This window comes from Ambystoma mexicanum, chromosome 9 (assembly GCF_040938575.1).
Source record: "Ambystoma mexicanum isolate Mex_15411 chromosome 9, UKY_AmexF1_1, whole genome shotgun sequence".
Classification (NCBI taxonomy): Eukaryota; Metazoa; Chordata; class Amphibia; order Caudata; family Ambystomatidae; genus Ambystoma; species Ambystoma mexicanum.
Window position 1 is genome coordinate 860136109 of NC_090931.1, and position 26662 is coordinate 860162770.

Genomic DNA, 26662 nt, shown 5'->3' on the forward strand with positions numbered 1-26662 from the left:
CGACCACTGCATCTCGAGTGCCCACTGCAAATATCTCATCCGCAGACGAGCCTCTGGCACCAGAAGAATGCAGGATTCCATGAGGCCGAGCAACCTCAAGAACTCGAACGCTGGGAGCGTCTGGGCAAGTTGAAACTTGTGCACCATCTGCTGAATGTGAAGAGCCCTCACCTGGGGAGGAAAAAGCCCCAGGGATGTGTCGAGCACTGTGTTGGCGTCAAATGTGTCTTCTTTAAATTGAGGGAGAAGCCCAGCTTGTGAAGGGAGTGGCAGGTGACAGACAGATGAATCAGGACTTGCTCAGGAGAGCTCTCTTTGATCAACCAATCGTCCAGGTAGGGGTAGACGTGAAGCCCCACTTTCCTGAGATGCGCTGCCACCACCATGAGCTTGGTGAAAACCCTCGGGCGGAGGTCAATCCGAATGGCAGGACCCGAAACTGAAAGTGCGAGTCGCGAACCTCAGGTACTTCTTGTGCTTGGGATGGATCGGCACATGGAAGTAAGTGTCCTTGAGGTCGAGAGACACCAACCAGTTCTGAAACTTGAGAGAGTAACCATCTTCAACTTGTCCTTCCTGAGGCGTTTGTTCAAACCGTGCAAGTCCATGATGGGTCTCAATCCCCAGTCTTTCTTCGAAATCAAAAAATAAGGGGAATACCATCCCTTGTTCTTCTCCGCTACAGGCACCAGTTCTATGGCACCTTTCTCCAGCAGGGCTTAATTTCCTGCGCAAGGAGCGGATCCGGACTCTTCAAAGAGGTTCCCGTGTGGATTGTCGTGAGGCCTCTGCCGAAAGGGAAGACGGTAGCCGTGGGTTATGATCTCCAGAACCCACACATCTGAATTAATGGCACGCCACTCTACAAGATGCTGCGCCAGCCTTCCCCCCAACCAGCGAACCATGGGACCTGGCCTCATGACTGAGTGGTAGCGGCTGCGGCGTTGCCTGAGGGCAACGAGGCAACTGCCCGAGCGGCCTTGGCACCTCGAGTACCCAGTTTTCCACCTCTGGCACTCTTACGGTGACCCTTTTGACTGACAGCTCCTCTCGCTTTACTGAAGGACGAGTAATAGCGAAAGGAACCACCCCTCCATTGTTGTCCCCTAGAACGAAAAGGCAGAGGTTGTCGAACTGCAGCGCCCAACGACTTCGCTGCAGCTTTGGAGGTCTGCAACCTCTCAAGGCTCTAGTCAGCCTTGCTGCCAAAAAGATGTTCACCGTCAAAGGGCATGTTGAGGAGCCGGGACTGCACATCAGGAGCGAACCCCGACTTCAGCGAACCACGCAAGCCTGCGTATTACGGTGCTCGCCGCCATGGACCGGCTGACACAATCTGCCATGTCCAAACCCGACTGAACGGCCTCACATGGCATCCTTGCCATCCTGAACCATAGCACGGAAACCACCCCGTTCGTCCCCTTCGGGAATATGTTCAGCCGCTAATGCAGCACAGTTCCACAGAGTGTGTAAGGCACATACGGAGTTGGCCGCCTGAAGCACCATACCCCCTGAAGAAAACACTTTCTTCGCCAAGCTATCAAAATGTTTGTCGTCCCTATCTGCAGGGATGGTAGGATACAACGCCCGCTTTGCCAGGGCCGTAGCCGCCTGCACCACCAAACTCTCCGGAGTGGGGTGCCTGGACAAGTAGCAGGTGTCGCTACTGGCTGGCTGGTATTTTCGCGACAAAGACTTGCCCACTGCCGGGAGACTCCAGAGCAGTCCAAGCCGCCACCACCCTTCTCTGCAGAGCCATATGAAACGGCAGTACCGGGTCAGTTGGGGGGACCAAGATCAAGGATGTCCGTGAGATCATCCTGAACAAACTCCCCTGGGGGAGCCGACCAACCAAAGTACTCAGTGACCCGAGACATAAGGCGCTGGTACGAAGAATCGGCATGAGTGCCAGGCTCCCGCCTACAAAACTCCACCTCCGGAGAGGTGTCCAGTCCACTGGCATGCAGTGACTGCCTCAGGGCATCAAATTGGCTATGGCCTGAGAGAAGCTCATCAGGCACCATAACCGGAACCAAGCCCTCATCACCCTCATACTGCAGGCGGTGAGAGGAAGACAGCTGGTGCCATGGGGCCACTCCGACACCACCGCCTCGAAAGGCATAGAGGGCGCTGAACGAGTCGACGCCGAGAGAATCGGCGTCGACCTCAGCTTCGACACAGGCCTCCAAGCCAAGGCTCCGAGCGTGTCCTTAGACGACCTAGGCGCCGACGACCCCCTCGAAAGCGGAGCCTCGAGAGAGAGGTCATCGACGACCTCTGCACCACAGGTGTCGACGTCTTCCTCGAAGATGGCACGGGATCACGCGGTCGAGCGCGTCGAGGACCGGTACCTGGAACAGGCATGGCGAGAACGGTTACCCTTGTCCGAGCGGGACCTCTCCCGCAAACCGTGCCGACCACCCAAGCCCGAAGGCGTGCGAGCGGTGTCTCTCGACCGATCACGACCGACCACGGAGGCGCGGACGGACCGGTGCCCTGCGATTCAAGAATCGCCAACATCTTCTTCTCAAAGGAAGCCCATTCCTCCGGTGTCGCTTGCATGGTGGGGTAAGCGATCCGCCGACGGGCGGAGTCCTCGGAAGAGGACGGGGAAGGCGACCGATGCCGGCACTTCCGGTAATGCCTCGAAGAGGCAGAGGAGTGGCGAGACCGACTCCTGGAAGGAGACCCACTGGACCTCAGACGATGACGCAGAGAGTCGCCTCTCGAATCATCCGTTGAAAGCCCTGCAGACCTCTACTTCCTGGGCTTAGTCACCCTACCTACTGACAACTTCTTGCGCTCCCGCAAGGCCTTGGCCGTGAGCAACTGGCAGTCGACAGTCGTCCGTGTCGTGGGCCTCCCTGAGGCACCAGAAGCTGGCGTTGTGCGAGTCTGTTACCGACATCTTGGACCCACAGTCCCTGCATTTCTTGAAGCCCGGACGCAGGGTTGAAGACTAGGTAGACATCGTCACAAACAGGTTTTCACAAAAACTGAACAGGTTCAAAGAACCGAGAAGAATACAATAAACTCCAAAGAATCGAGGCGTACCGAGATTCACAAAGCTAACACGTTCGCGGAAAAAACGGAACTGAGGCTACGGGCATCGTGCGTCCTACTCATCACATCGGGTGACGTCAGCCGTCGGAGGAGGTCCTCGGGGACGGCGCATCGACATCATCGATGCAGGACGCAGACGCCGAAAATGTTCCGAAGCAGCACAGCTGTGGACATCTGTCATAGATATGGAATACGTCGAAGGACCAAATCCCCTCGAAAGTAGACCAAGCAGTAGAGCTGCTATTAATGAGTAAACAGGAAGGGGACTATTTGACTAGTAGACAGCGAGAATTCCCACTTTTTACATCCTACCGAAACTACATAAAAATAAAGAGAAACCACCAGGCAGACCCATTGTCTCGGTGTCAATTCGATTTTGGAACCTTGTCTAAATTTGTAGACTTCTATTTACGTCCATTTGTCAAGAAAATGAAAAGTTATGTACAGGACACCAGGGACGCCATTGTGAAAATAGATGGAATGTCTTTTGATCCAACTAGAGATGTTTTGATGTGTTTGGATATTCAATCCCTTTACACCAATATTCCCCAAAGAGCCACCCTGGAAGTAGTGGAAGAAACGCTGTTACAACGAGAAGATAACCATCCAGTGAGCAATGCATTTATTGTATGGTGTGCGGAAATAGCCCTGACCAATAACTTTTCAATTTTTAGGGCAATTCTATGGAGTTCTACAGTGTTCTAGAGTCTGAAGTGACATTTCAGGATGGGGCTCTAAATGGTAGTGTAAAACCAGAGATTGTTGATTTAAAAATACATTCTAATCTCATTGTTCCAAAATGTGATGTGTTGAATTATATATAATGAATGTACATTATATTCATGATACAAAGGTTTAAGAAGAAAAACAATGTTTGAATGTACATCCAATTGTATAAAAACGAATCCAAGGTGTGGGTCGCTTTAGGTCTGTTTTCATGACCGTACACATAGGAACCCAGACGACGATGGATTGAAGATTGGGGACATAAGGAAACGTCATCACGTTACGTTGGACGTGATCACGTCACTAACTCGCGACGAGACTAACATCCCGCGGGTATTTAAGGGCTACTCACTCTGGGTTTGGCAGGAGCACAGATTCACAGACTGGAGTAATTATATGGGAATGCTGTCCCGTTAAGAGGTAAGCTAAGGATTAGAGCTGGATTGAGTATAGTTGACATTTCTTGTACTCTCTCAGCTAGTATTAATGATTCCTTAGATAAACAATGATGGGTCTGTTTAGTATTATAGTTTTTTTCTTAAGACCTGACATTGGAATCCAATTGACCTACTAAATGGTTGATGACCCTTTTACAGTACACGTGAATGGAAGAGTGGGTGTCCTAGGTCCTGCTTAATTCATGCAGCTCGACCTATATTGAGGTAAGGGTACCTGGTATAAATGCTAATATCTAGGTGTTTTCAGATTTGTAAAGAAACTGATGAATCTTTATGTACTTTACATTAGGCGAGGAAAAGATCTAGCAATCCACACCCATTGATTGCGGTACAGTGTTGGCCGTTTTGTAAAAAGAATTTTAAGAAGAACTTGATAAGCTCCTCTGAAAGTGAGAAAATCCACCCTGTAGACAGAGGTGAGAACTACAGCCCTATATCCATTTCCCTTTGGATGAAGAGGGAAATGTGTTTATTAGGTATTTTTGGACAAGACAAAAAACTTTGAATAAACGATTTAAGGATTGATTGTAGATATAAGGGAACTCTCTACCGCTTTAAAGGTGACTAACAAGAATTATAACGGTTAATGAACTTGAATACATTCAGTGTTACAAGTTTCTTTCTGCACATGTATATTAAGAAAAGTATATTCTATCTCGCCTCGACTATGGCAACGCGTTAATTCTAGGCTCTAACAAAAACTGCTACCACAGCTACCAAGTCCTGCAAAATAATGCAGTAAGAATCATCAAACAAATTCCCAGGAACCAGCATATTAGCGAAGCTAGGAAAGAACTACACTGGTTGAAAATCGAGGAAAGAGTCCAATTTAAGTCGCTCACACACAGATGTATATATGGCAAAGCCCCAGCATACATGAAAAATAAAATCATTCCATATAAGCCCTCCAGAGAGCTAAGATCATCCGAACATGGTCTGATCACGAAAGCTCCTTTCAGACTCAAAAATGGAGCAGGCAAATCCTTCCCTGTCACAGTAGCAGGCCTTTGGAACAACCTTCCGGGCCAGATAAGGATGGAAACCAACTATCAACGCTTTCGAAAACAATTGAAAACTTACATCTTTAAGTAAAACATATAAATCTTTCTGGCCCAGGCCGATATCCTATATATATCTGTCTTGTGCTTTGTGTTAGTTACCCGTCACTTGTTTCTCGTGTGCCTGTTCCTGCGCCCCGAAGCTTGCGAGCTACCGGCGCAATATAAATAAATAAAATAAATATATGTTGTTGCACCCTATAGGTGATTAGGGTTGGCTAGGTTGAGTAAAAGAACCAAAAATGCCCACGTAGTAATGCGTTTGTATGTACCCTCATTTATAGGAACCATGATTATAGAGAATAGAAAAGCCTACAGACAGCACAAGTCATACTTCTGCCCCTGAAGAATGTCCAGTTATTAACACCAAGGACAGAAACTTATACAAGTTGGGCTATTGTGTACGCAGTAGAAAACAAGAGAAATTATCAAGCATGTGTACTTGATTCTGTGTGGTGGAAAAACTACTTTTCTAACATTGTATACTTTTATGTGGTGTATATTTTTAATGTTGATAATTGTGCCATGAATAAGTAAATGAATTAAAATGTTTAGTGAATAGTTTGTAATTGGTATTATTTGTTCACACAGCCCACATTGGTTTAGTGGCTGTTAGTAATGTTTGAGGGCAACATGTTTTAGTGATGATGTAAATGTCCCTTCTTTTGGGTAACAATATATTAATCCCCACTGGGTAGGAGGGACTATCACCATAGTTTGGGGGCAAACCCCTGAATGAAATAATGTTTATTTTGAGGGACACGCCAAACACACCCCCACTTCCCCTTCGCAGCCCCAGTCCCATCCTACCTCTTTAAACACCGAGGCATCCCTACTGTTCCTTTTTTACAAACCTCCATGCCTTGGTATCCAGTCATTTTCCTTACTAATCACAATTAAGAAGTTTTTTCCAAACATTAAAAATGTTTTTTTTTTAAACAGATGTTTTTCCACCGATATGATTTGTTCAATGCCAAAGGATTGATCGAATGAGATTTGCTGATCTCATTCAGATGGCAGTGTACTTCGCTCTTTGCAGCCTCATTGGGTGGAAACATTGGATTGATGACATTAAAGTGACTATAATAACACTGAATGATTACACATCTTTTAAAATGTATTAAGGACTGCATATGTATTGAAAAGTGTCAGCACTGATTGGAACTTTTATATTATGTATTAATACCTAGTTTCAATACTGAAGTTCATAAACCGGTGGTGCATTCCTAGTTTGGGCGGGTTTATAGCCATCCACTTCAGATTAATTGGACAATCAGGACTTTGCATTCTTAGGAGAGTCTGGTTACAAAAACTTGCAGATGCCTCAGTGGTGTTGGGTTGTATTAAACTTGTGATGACGACATGGTGTCTGTAAATTGTTGCGCGTGTCAAGAAGCTAAGAGATGCCTTGGTTGGGAGCAGCCTGCATAAAGCTTCATTAGGAGATGCACTTTATTTGGACACTCCAGTAGGACTAACTGCATGCAGCGTGCTTGTGTGTAGCGCTTAAGAAGCTGGTCAGATAGCTCTGCATGCGTTGCTGCGATCTGCAGGTCCGAATCCCAGCAATGCCAAAACGGCATTTCATCCTTCCAAGGTCGATCGAGTACTAACTTCGGTTGGGTGACAAGTACGTAAAGCTCTCATATTATATACAGGATACATTACTCACCGTAATCTTATTTCTGATGCTTGCATCTGCTTAGATTCACATGCTGTGCATGGGCCGACATCTAGTGGAAGGTGCAGAGTATTACAGTTTGTTTTTCGAAACTCGAAAATGGGCGTCGACACAGGGCGTGCCAGTAATACTATCCCTAGTGTGACGTCCACTGTACCCAAGATCCCTCACGCGTCTAGGATCCTCAGATTGTATTTTTTCCTGACATGAGGTAGCATGAGGAGTAGCGCGAGTACAGATAATCCAAGCAGATAGACAGAAAGGTAAGACTACAAGCAATCATGCGCCTTCTCTCGGAGGGGAGGAAGGGTGGGTCGCATGTGAATCTAAGCAGATACAAGCATCAGAAATACGATTACGGTGAGTAATGTATCCCTTCTGAGGCTTGTGGAATCTGCTTAGATCACATGCTGTGCATAGATTAGCGAGCAGTACCAGAAGAAGGAGGTGGGATGTGAGAAGGGTCATGAGCAAATAAGTGTCTTAGAACCGCTTGTCCCACTTTTGTATCTGCCTTGGAATGGTTGTCAATGCAGTAATGCTGAGTAAAAGTGTGAATAGAGCTCCAAGTAGCTGCTTTGCAAATGGTGTCAAGGGGTACATTTGCAATGAAAGCCAGAGTGGCCCCAATGCCTCTAGTAGAGTGGGCCCTTGGCGTAAAAGGCAGAGTCTTTTCAGAGAGTGAGTAACACAGCCGGATACAGTTAATAATCCACTTCGAGATGGCACCTTTAGAGACGCGATCCCCCTCTCTGCCTGTAGCTACGGAGACAAACAGCTGATCTGTTTTCCTTAGCGGTCTTGTTTTATTTACATAGTAGAGGACCGCCCTATGCACATCTAGGGTGTGTAGTTTCACCTCAGCCGAGCTTTGCGGGTTCTGGAAGAAAGCCGGAAGCCCGATGGACTGGTTTACATGGAATTTTGATATAAATTTAGGTGAGAACCTAGGGTGTGTGCGTAAAACCAGTTTGTCTTTATGGATAGTAAAGAAGGGATCCTGCACTGACAGAGCCTGAATTTCACTGACCCTTCTTATAGAAGTAATAGCTACTAAGAAGGCCGCCTTATAAGTCAGGTGTTTGAGACTGCTTTTATGCATGGGTTCGAAAGGGGGGCCCCATGAGCTTCGCTAGCACCACATTAAGGTCCCACCCTGGTGGTGGGTTTGAAATAGGAGGGTGAAGTCTCTTTACTCCTTCCATAAAGGCTTTAACTACTGGTACTTTCCACCACGACATCTTGCTATGGGAAGTGGTGTAAGCCGAGAGGGCTGCCAGGTGTACTTTCAGTGAGTTAAAAACCAATCCTGCATCTAGCAGGTGGAGCATGTATGTAACATTAGTGGAAGGAGTGCAATCAACTGGGTTGAGGTCTACTCTGGCACCAGATAACGAACCTCTTCCACTTGTCAAAGTAACAGTGCCTTGTGTTTGGTTTCCTAGATTCCTTTAGGATGTCCATACACCTCTGTGGCAAATTGAGGTGTCCAAACTCTATGACCTCAGGAGCCATGTTGCCAGGTTCATTGAGTTGGGTTGCTGGTGCACTGTTTGACCTTGGTGCTGGGACAGTAGGTTGTACCAGGCTGGAAGTTTGATGGGCTTGCACACCGCCATCCTGCGTAGGTGTGGGAACCACGGTTGTCTTGCCCACATGGGAGCAACTAGGACGAGCGTCATCGATTCCCTGTTCATCTTGTTCACCACTTTCCTGGAGAGGAGTTGGTGGAAAAGCGTACGCAAACATCCCTGACCAGTTCATCCACAGGGCGTTCCCCTGGGAGTCTGGTTGGGGGAACCTGGATGCAAATCCTGGGCATTGTCTGTTTTCACTTGTGGCGAATAAGTCTATAGTGGGGAAACCCCACTGAGAGAAGAGATCTTCTACGATCTCTCTGTGAAGAACCCATTCGTGTTCCTCTGGGAGGGAGTCTCTGCTCAGAGCATCCGCTAGGGAATTGAGCTCCCCTGGAACATGTTGTGATGACAGGAAGATGTTCCGTCTGAGTGCCCATATCCAGATTTTCTGGCCAAGCTTGGACAGATTTGGCGAGCGAGTCCCTCCTTGCTTGTTCAGGTAGAACATGGCTGTAGTGCTGTCCGTCCGGATTTGCACTGACAGGTTTAGTAGGTGGGGCTCGAACGCCTGAAGCGCTCTGAATACTGCCAGAAGCTCTAGCAGGTTGATGTGGTTCTTGGCCACTGAGTGAGACCAGAGACCCTGAGCTGTGTGGTGGAGATGGTGAGCTCCCCACCCCGTCAGACATGCATCTGTAGTGACTACTGCCTGTACTTCGGGATCGTAAAAGGGTTTCCTCTGTGCCACCAGTGAAGGCTTTGTACCAGTGTTGGCGAAACGACCACTAGATCGTCCCACTGACCACTTGCCTGAGACCACTGTTTCGCCAACCATTCCTGCATGGGACGCATGCGCAGGCGCGCGTGGGGGACCAGGTAAATGCATGACGCCATCATGCCCAGTAAACGCATTGCTTTGCGTACCGTTATTTGTTGACCGGACTGATAATGCGGAATTTGCAGTAGTATATTCCGAATTCTTTCTTCTGAAGGAAAGGTCAACCCCTCCTGGGTATCCAGAATTGCACCTAGGAATTGTTTTGAGGTGCTTGGCACCAGGCTTGACTTCTCGTTGATTGAGAAGCCTAACTCGTGGAGGAGGTCGATAGTCCTTTGAATGTTTGTCCTGCAAATTCCTGGGGTTTCCCCCGTTATGAGCCAGTCGTCCAGATAAGGGTACACTGGGATTGCCTCCCTGCGTAGGTGTGCAGCCGCCACCGCCAGTACCTTGGTGAATACCCTTGGTGCTGAAGCTATCCCGAAGGGCAGTACCTTGAATTGGTAGTGCCGACTGTCCACCTTGAAGCGCAAGTACTTTCTGTGCGCTGGGAACATGGAAATATGAAAATAAGCATCTTTCATATCCAAGGTTGCCATGTAATCCTTTTTTAGGAGGGGGATTACCTCTTGTAGCGTGGTCATACGAAATTTTTGGGGCTTGACATACTTGTTGTCAGGGCGCAAGTCCAATACTGGGCGCATTGTCAAGTCTTTCTTTGGCACAAGGAAGTAAGTTGAATAAATACCCTTGTTTACCTGGTGTCCCGGGACGAGTTCTATCGCGTCCTTTTGTAGAAGAATGGCGATCTCCTCGAGGAGAATCTTCTGATGTTCTAAGGAGTGTACTCTTTGTCGTGGAGGATGGTTCCGGGGACGCTGCAGTAGCTCTATACAATATCCCGTGGATACTGTTGACAGCACCCATCTGTCTGATGTGATCCCTTCCCAAGCCTGGGTGAAGTTTGAAATGCATCCCCCCACTGGGGTTGCGTGAGAAGGAACCCTGAACTGAGCGTCACTGCTTTGGTGGAGGCGTGCCGCCTCCCTTGCTGGGGCTGCCTCTGCCTTTACCACGACCTCTCCTATTACCTCTGCCGTAACCCTGGGTAGACTGTTGGTTGTTCCACTGTGTACCCTGCCCCTGGGAATAGTTAGATCTCTCTGGGAATTTTGGCCGCGTGGGCGACGAAAATTACTATTCCCTCTCTGGTTAGGGGGTTTATTGGTTAACTGGCCAAGGGATTTGAGTGTCTCGTATTCGTCCTTGGCATTTTTCAGTGCGTCTTCGACCGCCTTACCAAACAGATCGGCTTCCACCGGTTTGTCTAACAATGATGCCCGAGTTTCTGCCTTAAAACCAGACTGCCGTAACCACGCATGTCTCTTGATAACAGTACCTTCTGCTATCAAACTGCCTGCGTTGTCCGCGGCGTCGAAGGTTGCTTTCAAAACGCAACCAGACACGACTCTACCCTCTGCGGAAATCCGAGCTAATTGGCCCTTTAACGGTTCAGGAGCAGAGGCTATGAGAGCCGCGACTTCTTCCCACTGATGGCAGTTGTAGCTGGCCAACAGGGTGGTGGAGTTAGCAATCCTTGCTTGATAGGCGGACGTTGAGGCTACCTTCCTGCCGAAACCGTATAGTTTTTTGCTTTCCTTGTCGGGAGGAGCTTCTGACGAAGACAAGGGTGTCCCAGCCCTCTTACGAGTGTTGGTGACAACTAGGGAGTCTGGCTTCAGATGTCCTCTTATATAGAGAGGGTCAGACTGAGCTGCCCTGAAAAGTTTTTCAACCCTGGGATGGACTGCTCTGGTGAGGTTTGGGTTCACCAGGGACGGATCTATTGTCCGCTGAATGGATTTAAGGATAGGGATGGTCTGGGCAACAGGCCTCCTTTCTCCCACTAACTCTTCTGCGAAGTCCTTTTCCTCCTGTACACCGTGGGTGTCAATGTGGAAATGTTCTGCTGCGCGAGCGAGAACCTCATTTAGGAGGGGTTGGTTATCGACCGGGGAGTCGGTAACCGGGGCTTCGTTCTCTACCGGGGAATCTACTCTGTATGTTTCCGGGTCATCCTCTTCTTCCTCCTGGTCCTCATCATCCCCATAGTAGCCCGTCCCTGTTTGCTCTTCTATCAACCCAAATTCTTGGTCTTCACAAAAGGAAGCCTCTCCTTGATACCGTGAGTATAGTCTTGCGTAAGGTTGTACCTCGAAGAGTTCGGACCTCATTGGAGTTTCAAACCGGGCCTTCTTACTCGGGGGGGGGGGGGATAGGATCAGTAGAGCCTGAGGGTGTGGCCCCTTGTGGATCATACGAGAGGAAATGTTCTGGATTTTTATCATAAAAATCAGCCAAAGAAGACATTCTTGACATGACCCTATCTATGTCTTCACTGGACCATTTTTTGGAACTGGGAATGACTCAGCCTAGTCTTGGGGATTTATCTTGAGTTGCTTTGCTGGTTGTGGACCTATCAGCAGACCTGGGCTTGTCTGTCTGTTTAGGGGGGGGGGGGTGGAGTGTTTCACAGGTGTGGGAGAATGTACAGGTAGTTTCTTCTGCTGTTTTCCCCCCTCCCCGTGCGTAGAAAAATGTTTTCCCTGTCCCTTAGTGGCTCCGGAGTTTTTCGACGCCTGGCGTCGAGGATCGGGAGAGGTGTCCCTGTCCTTCGAGCGTGGGGCCTCACTGGCTTTAATTGCGGGCTCTGACTCCTAGAGCGCGGCCTGGGGGTGGAAGTCGTCTTCGTCTTCCGACGATCGAACTTCTGTTAGCCTAGGGAGCGAGGCACTCTTGGCAAGAGTGGATGATTGCCTGGAGTCATGCGGCGATCTTGATCGAGAGCGCCCAGAGGACACCGAATCGGACCGTTCTGTCTGTGCCTCTTTCCGAGAACTCGACGTTGTCGAGTCTCGGTTGGACTTAGTGCGTTTAGTGTGTGTGTGTGTGTAGTATGTGAAGCACTCGTGTCGCCGGGGGTCTTCCCCATAGCCGCCCTGCCAGACGACCTTCCGAGGTCGGGGACCTGCGCTCGGCTGTCTTTCGACGCCGTAATGCCCTCGCCGTCCGAAAGTACGGCGTCGCTGCCATCGCTGAAGGCGCCCTACGCTGCCATGGCCGCCTGCCTGGCGTGGTGGGCCCAACGCTTCGTCGAACGGTCCTCAAGTGTCTTAGGTTTAAACCTACTACACGCTCTGCAGTTCGCTTCGGGGTGGTCCCTCGGCAAGCAGAGATTGCACGTGGCGTGCCTGTCCACCCAAGGGTATTTGCGATTGCACTTGGGGCAGAATTGAAAAGGGGTACCCTCCATACGCACCTTGAGGCAGCGGGCTGTTAAGTGTATAAGGTGTACCTATATACCAAGAGTGTAGAGTATGTACCACCCCCCACTCTCCCTACTTGCAGGGCCAAGGCCAGCGGCCTTCCGAGGCCCAAATCCGTCGTGCAGCAGCCAACGGGCGATTTCTTCTCCAGCCGGCGTCGAGTGTCGAAGTTCGACGTTGGGGTGGGGAAGGATGTCAATAGATTATTATTTTAAATTTTAGCAAAAGTATGGCTAAGGCCAGGGGACTCCGCAAAATGCTTCCGACCAGTATGGCGGAAAAAAACAATCTGAGGATCCTAGACACGTGAGGGATCTTGGGTACAGTGGACGTCACACTAGGGATAGTATTACTGGCACGCCCTGTGTCGACGCCCATTTTCGAAAAACAAACTAATACTCCGCAGCTTCCACTAGATGTCGGCCTATGCACAGCATGTGATCTAAGCAGATTCCACAAGCCTCAGATTATATATATATATATATATATATATATATACACACACACACACACACAAATTGAAGTAGTTCCCAAGCTGCCAGATTCTCCAATCTCTCCAGGACTCCAAAGCCACCTCCACACCCCTTAACCACCACCCTCACCCCGCCATCCCCTTTTTGTCCAGGCCTCCTCGCTCAAACCTCCAAGTCTAGCAACCGTAATCTCCTTGGAAAGCAAGCAAAAACAATCCAATTTATTCACTACCACAGAGGTCAGGATTAACTCAATACAGGAAAAATCATCCATGCATTAGCCAATTGGTTCAACCCGATCTCTAAATCCAAGAGAATATTAGAGATCTAGCCTTGCCTGCTGTTCCCCACTCTTTGTAGCTCCAAACAAAACACAGGTGTGCCCCAGCACGGTCTGCAAACCACTCAGATTAACAGTCCTTTACGATCACCATGCTGGATGGCTCTCAATGCAACCTTTTCAAGTTTACACTCCTAGGGCCTGATTCACAAAGCGTTTTCCAATGGGACTGCATCATTATAAAACGCGTGTGAATCAGGACTCTGTTTAAATCCATTCACAGCCGTTATGCCCGCCTCCCCACTGTCTTGCTGGCAGCATCTCTCCCACAGTCCATGCTCCTCCAATTTTAACCTCCATTGCCTGTGCACCACAACTTCCTTCGGTGACTTTACTGCCTAGCTTCCCAAAAAAAAAAAAAAAAAGAAATAAAATAAAAATCACTGGAAGCTCTTCCACTGAAATCACTTAATGCAATTCAAAGGCAGGCTTAAGCTACATCTGCTAGCCACCTGTCCATATCATCCTGGTAGTTCGTATTGTCCCTATAAATACTGGCCCCAAGACTAAAGGTTAATATTCTAGCATGTTAAAGGTTATACAATGAGCCCTTTCAATGTAGTAGTGCAATACCCCTTCACCAGCTGGCTCCTCATATCTACACAATCTATGTAAAGGCGCACTGCCTATGCCATATGTGTCCCCAAGTATAGGAATTCTGGTCAAACTGTCTGCCAAACAACAAAATCTATATAATCGAAATATTCAGATTCACTTCTTGCAAGTGCTCTTCCGCCGCCCCAACTAACCCCACCTAAGATTCCGCAGCCCTGGGCAAGCAGCCTAACCCTCTCCACTGCTGCTGGCAACAATAGGACTAATGTAAGCAGAGCCGCTTATCCTCTCAATGTTCCAGCTACCATTAACATTATGCATCTCCAATAACTGAATTGTATACATACAAACCCGCCCAAGGAATATCACTGATAAACCAGTCTGGTGGAAGTAAGCAAGCCAGGCCTATGTGAAATCTTACCTTCTTCGCTCGTTCCACATTGTCTCTGAAGGGAAAGAACGCATCGGAGCTCAGAGCGACAGCCCCCAAGTTGCCAATCCATTCCTTCTTCTCCGCCTCAGTCAGGGGCTCAGGGACTTGCTCAAACATGGCCTGCCATTGGGCTAGATCTGCATCCTGGGAGAAAAATTGCAACAACTCAAATTATAGGACTACGCATCGGCAATTCATGAGACAATTGGGAAACCTGTTACAATCTAGCAATGTCAACTTACAGAAAAACAAGTAAGGAGGGGAAGGGGGCTGCAAACTAACAGTAAACCAGTTTCCAGTTTTGCAACAGCCACCTTTACTAGAGATGATCTGGCCAACATTGCATGTTCCGGTCCCACCATGCCTCAACCATCCTACATTTACAATTTCAAAGAGAAATAGGGAAAGCAATGAAAATGCATTTAATTCATAGAGCAAGCTGGGGAGTAGATCAATGCAACAAAGTTACAGTAGTGACTACTGTTCTAGTCCATACTTCTGGGAAATGTGCATGTAGCAGGGACGGGACTGAAGCCCAAAGCACAGCAACACCTCACCACCCCCGCACCCCCATTTAAAATGTGCAAAGGAAGCGGGATGGGCGTGCAGTGCAGCACTCTGCTCCACACAGTCCAAACCCTCATTGCCTTTATCCATCAAGAAAAGAAGTAGGACCAGCTATCTATTTCAGGAGCGATGAAGGGTTGCCGAATGGAGGAAAGGGACTAGGAGTACAGGAGACACTACAGAGTAAATATACCTTACTCCTACGTCCTGCCCACTTTCCTCTATATCTATGGTAGAGTACCAAGCAATAGATCCCTAAACTGGCTCAAACATGTTGTGCAGACGGCTAACAGAAATAAGGGTTTACGCGCTAGAGCTACAGTCAAGGGAACCGCCTGCAAAAAGCAGAAGGAGGTACTGAGCTGGCTGCCTTACAAGTTACTGCCCCCAGGAAAGGTTTCTGAAAGGCTGCTCCAATGCTTTTCACCTCACCCTGGTAAAGGGCACTTTCAATCCGACTGTGGGAAGTGTGCCAAACTACCCACCTATGGTAGCTTTTGCTCCCCATGCCAGGACTGGGATTTGCTCAAATCCTGAAACATGGCCCACTGAGGACTTCCAAGAAGGAACCGCAAGTCTAAATGAACATCCAGACAGAATTCTGCACCGCCTGCCTCCATCCTGGGTTGTAGGGGGAGGGAAGTCATAAGAAAGTGCTGGAAGCGAGATCTTGGTTAATATGAAAACCAGAGAACACTACTGGAAGAAATGAAGGGTGCTTTCGAAGCACCACCTTGTCTGGGGAGAGGGCCTGTTATAAAATGATCACTAGGAAAGCGGTTTGACAGAGCAAGCTTCAACTCCTCAGACTATACATGTTGAAACTACTTAGGTGGCAACAGCCAAGACTATATTTGAATCCCATGCGGGAATAGGCCTGCGCATAGTTGGGGGAAAGATGAACGGCACCACAAGATGTTGCTTTATGACATGTTGGAAAGACAAACACTTTGGTCGTCAAACAAGTAGGGCCCCAGAGCAGCCGGGTAGGTCATACAAGAAGAAACCTGTACCAAGTGTAGTAGGCCTGAAGAAAAACACAACTGACGGTGTAAAGGGCCAAGATTTGGCCATTGGCTGCTCACCAAAGCACTGCACCATTTACCTATAGACGGGGATCTGGTGGACACTTTTCTGGATGCCGCCAAGACCTGCATATTCTCTCCCAATAAATCAAGACTGACAAATGTCAGCTCTTCAGGCACCAAAGTGCCAAGGAAAGATGAAGGAGCAATGCACTCCTCTCCCCCCCCCCATAACCCCTTCAGCGAAAGCCGGCAAGGGATGGAGAAGGTGGTCAAGATGCCATATGCAGAAAGTCTGAAAACCAGTTCTTCCTTGGCCAATGTGGCACGATTAAGACTCCATTCTTGGCTAACCGTTGCAAGGTTCTCCAGATGTTGGAGGGAAAAGGTGTCCACTTACATGCTGTCCAAAGGGAACAATAAATCATCTCCTAGGCAGATCTCCCCCTCCTCCCAAGAACTTAAAGGCATTTTCGGGGTGAAGCTCACATTTATGACTGCACCCTCCCCCCACCATCCTACTCAGGGCATCGACACTGCCTCGTTTTCCATTTGTGCCAGGTGGGCTGCCTGGAAAATGTTCCATAGGGCCAATTCCCACATACGATGCCAGAGTACACAACTTACCTGAACAAGCAAGGGGGAGGCAGGGAGACAGTCAATTAACATGTTCACAACATTCTCCAAGGATAATGAGGCATGAGGCCTTAAGGACAAGCAAGAATGCGACCTTCAGAGGGTCGCAAATTGTTACAATGCACAAAACTGTATGCATCTTCACCATGGCCACCACCGGAACTCAAGCTGCCATTAGCCAGAGCAAGCATTGGAACACCCAAGCAGCGGTCTGGGGGTGGGTCTAGACAGTAACTGGCTAAAACATCTGCCACTCGCTCTCATGTGGAGAACTCCTTTAATTGAAACCATTGAAGAAAAATATAACGACCCCACAAAAACATAGGTCCATTAGAAGCAGAAGACTACATTGACCGGTCTGGCAAGCGGGCACTGACCAGCCAGTCAAAATATAGGGTACAGGTGAATTCTTTGAGTTCCTTATTCCATGGGACTCTATGTAAAAATCTTGAATTAACTCAAGACTTTTTTGGGACAATGGATTTTTCTTTTTTTTTATTGGGAGCAGCAAAACCAAAGACTCCTTTATGCAAAAGGAGTTAATCACTCCAACGTACTCTATACTTGCAGGCATTCCTGTGGAGCAGGTATTGGGGACAGCAACGTAATCACAGCAACCTATGCATCCCCATGTGTAAGTGTGCAATGTGGCCACACCCTTGCATCTGCCTCATATGCTCTGAACACCAGTCCCTTGCTCCACGACGGATGCCTAAAGCAGTTCTCCCTTCTACATATTTCGGCCTCCCTTCAGTTTGCGCTCCTGTTTCTTCTCCATGTAAAACATTTTTTGCTGTGAGCACAGGGTGTGGATGGGCCATCTCGGCAGTGGACCCTCACACTGGAGCACTTTGCGTCTAGTCACTGCTGAATACCTGTGCACTCCGAGGTTTCCACGAGGACCACCCATTGAACAGTCCTGGTTAGCCACTGCATCAGCAGGGTCTTCTGCAGATGCAGTTACCAGCGCCTGCATGGAGGATCATTCGGTACTGGTCACCCCACTTAAGTCTGTGTGCTTGTACAGGACGGTGGAGGAACACTGATCCCAATTTAGGGCTCATCCTGAGGCCCATTGTGTGGTCTTCAGACCAGGCCCCTGTGGGGTCTCTGTGGAAGTGGTGTGCAGAGACTGCCATAGCCAAAGTTGGTGCTTCTGCCATCATATCCAACAGCTATGGTACAATGATGAAACGGTCCTTCATTGGCAATGGTATCCAGTTGACACACTGGGTGATGCTTCACGAAGCAACTGGAGCCTAACCAGCCTCTCCCTTCACCTAGGTCGTCCAGTGTTGTGCTTTTTGGGGCTTTCCACAAGTGCAGCCCTTGACTACGCCTCAGTGAAGATCCTTTTTTTCGGAAGATTAAAGGCATGGTCTAGTAAAAAAATGTATTGTCCCTACGGGTCGGCCATGTTTTTTTAAGCCTAAGTGGCTCGATTTTAGAAAACTTTCTTATGGACCTTACCCGAGTTTTCGTCCATTAAACACACGCGAAAACAAGCACCAGGGAGCCGCCATTTTCTGATAATCCTATTTCCCCCCCCCCCCCCCCCATCGCCCTGGCTGACCTGCTTTTGCGGCACTAAATCAATTCCCCCGCCCCTGAGCCTGTCATCAGCAGACTTGTACCGCCCATTTCCCAACGCCAAAGCACGTCTCGTGTCAACATTCGCTGCGCTTCAGCTAATGACGTGTCGCCATGGAAATGGCAGGACGCCTCTCTCCTCAATAAGTATAAACAGACCGTTTCACAACACACAGCAGCCGATTTTCGATTCCATTCCTCTCTGTGTTACTTTGAGTATTCTGTGACTCGTTTCAGTGCTCTGGTCAGCTACCTTCGCCGCTTGTAGCCCGTGTGAACAGATACCAGTACCACCGCTATAAATTTTAGTTCGTTTAACACACAATGGCTACAATAATGCCCTACATGCACGAGCCCGAGTATACCGAGGAGGAACTACTGGAAAGGGAAGCACGCGAAAACGATGGGGATTCGGACGGCAGTTGGCAGGACGAATCAACAGATGAAGAGCCTGGGCCTAGTCGAATGGACGGCGTCTCCACCTGGTGCACATGCAATCAGTGCGAGCTAATACCAACTGAGGACGAGAACTGCTGCTGCCGACAAAACTCGGGATGCCTGGCCTACATTTCGGAAGGCGAGCCACGACCGCAATGCATCACCGAGCTGCCAGACGTCAGGGCAGCCTGCCTCACACGGGCCGTGTTGAGAATAATGGTGCTTATGCACGAACTTCGAGCAACTGTTCGTCCTCGTAATCCGAGTAACGAGTAAGTATACTCTGCTTGTCATGCCACTCCTATTTCATGTTCTTCTACTATATCCAAAATGACATCTACATATCATTGTAACGCATGTAAGTCGTTCAGTAGTGTGCATTGTCTAGATAGCATTTGTCCGTGTAAAATGCCATTAGTTACAAGAATTGTCATTGACAACAAACGTTTATTAAACTTATCTTGGTCATTTAAAAACAGTTTGTTTCATTCCTTTTCACAGGTGGTACAGGCTGGTGGCCTATCGTTCCTTTACATGGTGGCTTCACGGGAGGCTTGGACACCGCGTTCGAAGAGTGATACCCGCCTGTACCGTTCGTGCCATTAGAGAAACGTTCCAGTGACAGCGGTCAGTACAGGGGATTTTCTCTCGCTGTGCTGCAACCTGACCTGTATAATCTTTAAAGTCTTGTATTTTTGTGTCATGAAAATAAGATACAAAATAAAACACCACATATTTTAACAACGGTTGTCTCGATTTTTTAAATGAATCAAGTGTGTCTCCATTCAAGGATGGACGTCAGACATCTGTGCTCTGAATGGGTGAAGGTCTGGTTGCTGTGAAGCAGGGTGTCACTATCTAAGCTAACACAACATATTCTCGATAATGCATGCACTAAAACACACTTGTTCAAAGTCTTTCAGTAGGTTATGTCTCTATAAAAGTCACATCTATACTAACATTTACCATTGGATTATACAGAATTGACCACTATAATACACCGGTTGAAGTGTGGGTCTGTGCTCACAAGAATCTCCGGTATGTGGCATTTGTTATTGATAAGCAACGATATACTATCATTGATATAAAGGCGATATACTGTATATTGATATAAAGGCAGTTCGCACTAATGGATGCGCGCTGGCATGGGGGGCTGTCAGGGGCGCGAAAGGCCAAGGTGCCAAACTACATGTACACTTCAAAAGGTGTCCCACGCCAAGGGGCCATTGTTCACATGGTCTCCTCAGACCCCATGTCTCCAGGCAGGCCTCCCCTGAGGCAGGCCACCCCCCCTGCAATCCACATAAGTGTGTCTCCATTCAGCAGTCTTCCTGTGCCTTATCTGCACGCCCCAGGGCCATCCATTCCACCCCCCCCCCTGTATCAAAGGCGGTTCGCGCCAGTGGATGCCCGCTGGCATGGGGGGCTGTGACGGGCGCAAACGGCCAAGGTGCCAAACTACATGTACACTTGAAAAGGTGTCCCACGCCAGGGGGCCATCGGTCACATGGCCTCCTCAGACCCAGTGTCTCCATGCAGGCCTCCCCTTCAAGCAGGCCGCCACCCTAATACCACGACATACATACGTCATTCATTCATTCACAAACACACCCCAGTTTCTAATACTTTAAAAACCACTCGATATGTCTCATGAGAACATCTTTGTGCTTTGCAAGTCAACTCCTGAACGTGCTACCTGGGAACCACTGAGATCTATGCTAATCTGCTCGTCATCGTGCTATCCGTGAACTTCTGTGACCGCTTCGAGCAGACCCATCAGTGCACTACCTGTGGCCATCCACCTATTCTCCCGCAACATACTGCTCTGCTTGCTGAATCCAACTGTTTGTTGGTCAAGGTAAGGCCATGTATCCTGGTCATATTTCGCAGATTTTTAAATTTCTATCTATTTGCGAGTAGAGTACCCAATAGTGCTATGTTCATTGGTCTCATTGCTATTGACTTGAATTTCCATTGCTATGCTATCAATAGATCTATTTATTTTCATCTTTGTCTATTGTCATTGAATTGCATCCTTCGGGGGTCCAGTCTATAATGTAAGCATGTTTCCTTCTTGTGCAAGACAGAACATCCAAGGGACGAGTCACATGTTCAGATTTCAGTCACATCAATTATACATTTCTGCAACTTATACAAATACTAAGCCGCACATAATGAACTGGTATAGTTCCTGCGACCAAAACAAACCTTGCATTGATCATTGAATGATTCATTTACTTTTGTATCAAATCTTTATTCTTGAAGATTGTATAATAATGTCAATATGTACTTTTCAGATTTATCAACAATGCCTGCCCGTTCGATTAGCGGTTGCCCTTCGAAGACCCATGCGAAATCTGAAGGAACTACAATGCATGTATTCCCGAAAACCGTTGATCGAATAAGAGAATGGGTCAGACATTGCGGTTATCCACTGGATGAGCTGGAAAGTAGAGTCCAACAAGTCTTACAGGACAAGAGGGGTGATCGATACCGCATCTGCAGCCGGCACTTTTCCTTGGACATGTACACAACTTCTTGGGTAACAAAGAAGAATAAACGGCGAACGACACGGAAATTGCGCGAAAACGCTATTCCCACTCTATTCGTCCACATTCCGCCACCGGTGAGTCAAGTGTCCGGATTTAGCTTTAGGCCTTGCGGTAGTGTGTAGGTAGCCGAATGGATTAATTGATATTGTAGGTGTTCTATCCCTTGTAATAATTTCTATATTGATATGGAGTATAGTTTTTTGAATAATGACATTTATCAATATATTCTTTTTCGATTTCATAACCCACAAACGCAATGTATGTATATATATATATATATATATATATATATATATATATATATATATATATATATATATATATATATATATATATATATATATATATATATAGGGACAGGGAACTGTGCTGTATTGAGCATTTTTCAAGTATTCTGTCGGCTTACATGGCTATTTTTAATATTGGCATTTCATTATCAATCATTAATTGACCTTTACAACTTCTTGACTATCCCTTGAATCTGAAGCAAGAACATTCTACATCCTTGACTTGGTCGCAGTTATCAACCACTTCTAGCGCGTATCAGGTAATCTTACTAGGCTAATCCGCTAAATACTTGTTTTATGCATGTCAAGTAATAGTTTTATTCTATTGTGTAATTATTTTACCGAATGTTTGGTTACTGCTTTCCAATTGATATACACCTTAGTTATCGTCCACTGGTGTTTGTTTTCAGTTATAATTAGTGTTATCCATACTAATGCAAGTATGGTCTTTCAGGGAGATGCTGAAGCGTCTGCCACATCTACAACATTTCTAGATGTTTTTCAACAGCAGGAGGTGTGGATAATGACAGCTCCATCATGGTGATCATATAACGTGATTCCATTTGCTATACTTTCTTCCCTATTAACGCAAGTGCTGTGTTTCAGGGAGACGACGAAGCTTCCACTACAATCACAACATCCAATTTAGATGATGCAGATGTAAATAATTTGTTGAAATAAGTCGATGCAATGTGATCATATTTGGATTTTCCTTGATTCTTTTGGACAATGCATCATTTGTGGTTATCTCTTTATATGCACCTGTGCCGTCGACCCCAAGTGTGTGTTGTGTTTCCAATATTGAAAAGCATACTAATGCAAGTACTGTGTTTCAGGGATATGCGGATGCCTCCTCTCCAATACAACCATTCATGGCAGTCCATGCAGAGCCAGAGGTATGGATACTGACAGTTCCATCGAAATAGATCATCACTGGTCGAATACTTGTCGTTTGATTGTTGCACACAATGTTTAAATCGTGTTTGGCTATTGAGATGTACCTGTGTGTTAGTCCTCACATGTGTTTTATGCTAACAATATTTTGATACATAGTAATGAAAGTACTATGTTTCAGGGAGACGATGGAGCCTCATTCCGTGCCGTCTATGCGGATACAGAAAATAGTCGTTGCAGCGCAAGAGGAAGGGAGGACATGCGGAAACGAATCGGAGCTACAGCGTGCAGATGTTGAAGGTCGAGTCAAAAAAGTTGCAAAGAAAAAAAAAACAAAAAAAGGTTACAAACAGTTCATAACTTTAAAAAAATGTTTGTGCTGGGGACTATTTTATGTTTTTTTCCAGTCAATTCTACTACACTCCATCTTGTGTTTAAACTGAACATCCCTTTTCCAATCTCTCCTCCAGTTACCCGTGGGTGTCAGAACTATAGACACACAGACAGTGAAGCGAATGAGAGATGTGGCTTGCCAGACCGTGTACACTATGGAGGAACTATTAATATTAATTGAGGCGAGGCTTGTTCAGGCTCTAGATGCTCATGTCCAAAACATGAATTAACTGTGTTTGGAGAGTACAGCAAAGTTGCATTGGACCATAGCTACAGTGCAACCGCACCACCACAAGATGATGTTATTGAATATTGAAGATAGCTCTGAAGTAGTTGCAGATCAATTTACACAATCTACACCCGCCAAAAATTTGCCACCAAAAAACCTGTCGACATTGTCATTTCAACATCTATTACTTCAACATTGATGGGAGAACACAACAGAGAATGAACCAGCCGCAGCATCCATAGACGCATCAGAACTTGATATCAGCGATATTACTTTCCAATGTGTTGAAATCTCCACAACGTCAAAGGCCGAAACAACGTTGACGCAGGATGACAGTCTAATGAAAGAGAGAAAATACATTGTGTTCGACAGTTGTTTGATGGAAATATAAGTATGCTGAAATGTGTGCATTCCATTAGAGGGAAAGTATGTGGGAAGCCATTGATTAATGTGACTCGTCAAATAAAAGGCAGTAACGTCAAAATAAATGCCGCCTGTAGATTAAATCATAGGTTCTCATGGTCTGCACAACCGATGCTGGGGAAACTGCCAGCAGGCAATCTACTGTGTGCAGCTGCATTAGTGGCTCCAGTTTTAGAAAGTTAGAGGCTTTCTTTCAGTTTGTGGGACTCCATTTCATTTCTAAAGCGCTGTACTACACATACCAACGTGATTATCTGTTTCCGGCCATTAGTGATGCTTGGAAAATTGAACAATTGTCTCTAGCAAGTACATTCGAAGGCAAACGATTCAGGCTAGCCGGCGATGGACAGTGCGACAGCCCTGGATTTTCTGCCAAGTACTGCACCTACCACTTTCAGGACATGGATAGTAAGAAAATTGTGAGTTCGGTGGTCGTGCAGGTAACAATGTACATCCTCAGTGGCCATGGAGAAACTAGGTTTTATAAAATCAGTGGAATATCTACAATCGAGGGGAATGCACATCGACCTCAGCCACGGATAGACACGTTTCAATTGCCAAGACAATGAGAGAGCAGTTCCCACATATTAAACATCAATTTGACGTATGGCATCTTGCTAAATCAATCAATAAGAAAATCTCGGCTGCAGGGGGGAAAAAAAAAAAGGTTTTGAAAGTATTTTGCAGTGGTCACATTCTATCACCAACCATCTTTGGTGGAGCTCAAAACTTGTGAGGGGTCGGTGGAAATACTACTTGAAAAATGGCGGTCACTGATGCACCACTGTATCAATGTTCACCGCTGGACAGCAAATCAACATTTCCACCAATGTGAACATGGACCTTTGTCCCCAGAGGAGGCACGGAAGAAGAAGTGGTTGATTCCATCTTCACCGACACACAAAGCCATTGAGAAGATTGTTTGACAAAACTATCAAGAGATTTGAGAGGACTGACAGAATTTTGTCACACAGGAGATTTGGAGGTGTTCCACAATATGTGCCTAAAGTACAGGCCAAAGCGCTTGCATTTTAGCTTTCGGGGCATGAAACATTGCACTCTACTAGCGGTCTTGGCCCATAACAGCAATGTCGGACGTGAACAATCTAGGACTAGGGGTAAAGTAAGGATGCCTCGCTACACTAAGGTGTTTTCAAAACGAAGTAAGCAATGGGTGATCAAACCAGTCTATGATGAAATGCAGTTCGACTTTGTGAAAGGCCTTATTGTTGCTGTGTTAGAGAAGCACAGATATGGAATTTTGGACGTTTCTGTGCAGAGCAGTGATCCATTGCCACCGAACATTGCGACTGTGCCATGCCCACGCGAAGCACAGCTGATTGTGAAGTACAAATCCCAGTTTAAATAACTGCAATGCGATTGCCTTTTTGTAAATAAATGTTATTGTACAGTGTACCTGTAAACCTAACCCCTACATTCACCATCATGGGTGGCGAACAAGCTGGGTGTCATCTTTGAATTCTCTCTATTCACCTCACATATGTATGTATATATTTTTCTCATGTCTCATCTCATGTAAATGTAAATGCTGCGCACTGTTAACGGAGGGGAGGCTTGCGTATTGCAAATAATAAAACAAACAATAAATCTCACTTTTAACTCAACTCCTGTGATACTTTATACTTTCCCTGACCTTCCGCCAAAAATTAAATGCCTCAATTTGGGCTGCAAAGCTCGCAGACAACAGGGACAAAATTGGGGCACTTAGAACGCGCCAGCCAAGCGGGCCGTGGCATTTGGGAGAGAAGCCAGTTCGCATTTGCACATTGAGGCGCACTACATAGACGGATTCTAAACTTCAAGTTCTCACAGATGCCTATACTACGTGATGTTTCAAATAAAGAATGCGAAGGACAGCGCCCAGATGAGGCCCACAAGTCGCACTGGAAGTATAAGGGGCTATTGTTTTTTGACCTTGAGACAGGGACCATGCCGAAAGAACTACATTTGAAGGGAGTGCGCAATAACGTAAGAGACGATAAGGCAGAAAATTCAGAAACTAGACAGTTTCAGTTTTAGGTCAGTATACGAAAAATCATTGTCAAGAGCACGGTCCGTTTTACAGACTGCATTACTAAGAGACACAATGGAAATTTCAAATATAATGTAAGTAAATCTTTACACGCTTTTATACCGGAATGAAGATTTAATGAATGGATGCATAAATAAATGAATGAAGAGCTAGGAAAAGCAAGTAAAACTTCGTAGTGGGCACATGGGCATGCAGGTCCACTGGTCTCACCGATCTCGGTCCTTGGCCCAACCACTTTTCCCTGCACTACGGGACTGTCTGTATCCTTCAGCCCCTTCTCCCGGCATTTACCTTGCACTTGCCACCAGCTGACCATATTATTTAATTTGTATTCAACTAACCATGTACAGCCCTTCCCCATGCGCGATCAGAAAGACACCTGGCCTAGTAGGATCGTTGTCTGTCTGCCCTTCTTCCCCTCCTGTCTCGTCACGCCTAGAAACACTGGAGTATAGGCGCATTACAAATGCCATATCATATATCATATCATTCCTCCCGCATGTAGACTGTCGTTTATCATTGTGTGTTGGCCTCGTTTTATTTCATTATTTTTCGCATTGATTTTAGAGACGAACATACTCCATTGAACTATCCTTGCAAGCAAATAGTTTCTGATCGGCCGTAATAAATAAAATGAGTAATATTAATGAAGTTCGGCTAGCGAGACTAATTATCATTTTTTTGTTTTCATAACAGGTATTTGATCCCTTTCTGCCACTGCCATCTGTTTGAGACACCGGCGGATGGATTCTTCAGCAGACACCTGCAGCTTCGTGTCAACAACTGGAGCACGATCACCATATTATGGGACGATCGCCAAGGGCCCACATGCCCTTACGCTGTACTAGTGGCTAGAAGCAACATATCAACCTTTAGGCTGGACTAGTGCCTAGTTGATGGAACAGCCTTGCGGTTCACCGTGCTTCCAAAGTGATGTCTTTTTACGAAAATGAACACCCTGTGTACCATAAAGGAACAGCGCGTGACTCAAGATGAAACGGAACAGTTATTGCGGATACAGATAAAAGAAAATAAATGGCTTCCGGAGTTCATATGGCAATTGCTGAATATTCTCTAAACATTTAATGTCAAATAAATGTACTT

At 46.8% G+C, this 26662-nt stretch overlaps 1 protein-coding gene across 1 annotated transcript in view; it reads right to left on the reverse strand.

The window, feature by feature from the left end:
- The window catches only part of ATIC (5-aminoimidazole-4-carboxamide ribonucleotide formyltransferase/IMP cyclohydrolase), a 185870-nt gene that overhangs the window by 36232 nt on the left and 122976 nt on the right, over nt 1-26662 (reverse strand). Inside the window, exon 15 of the mRNA XM_069615935.1 lies at nt 14460-14615. Coding sequence (XP_069472036.1) covers nt 14460-14615 — 156 coding nt within the window. The remainder of the gene's footprint in view (nt 1-14459; nt 14616-26662) is intronic.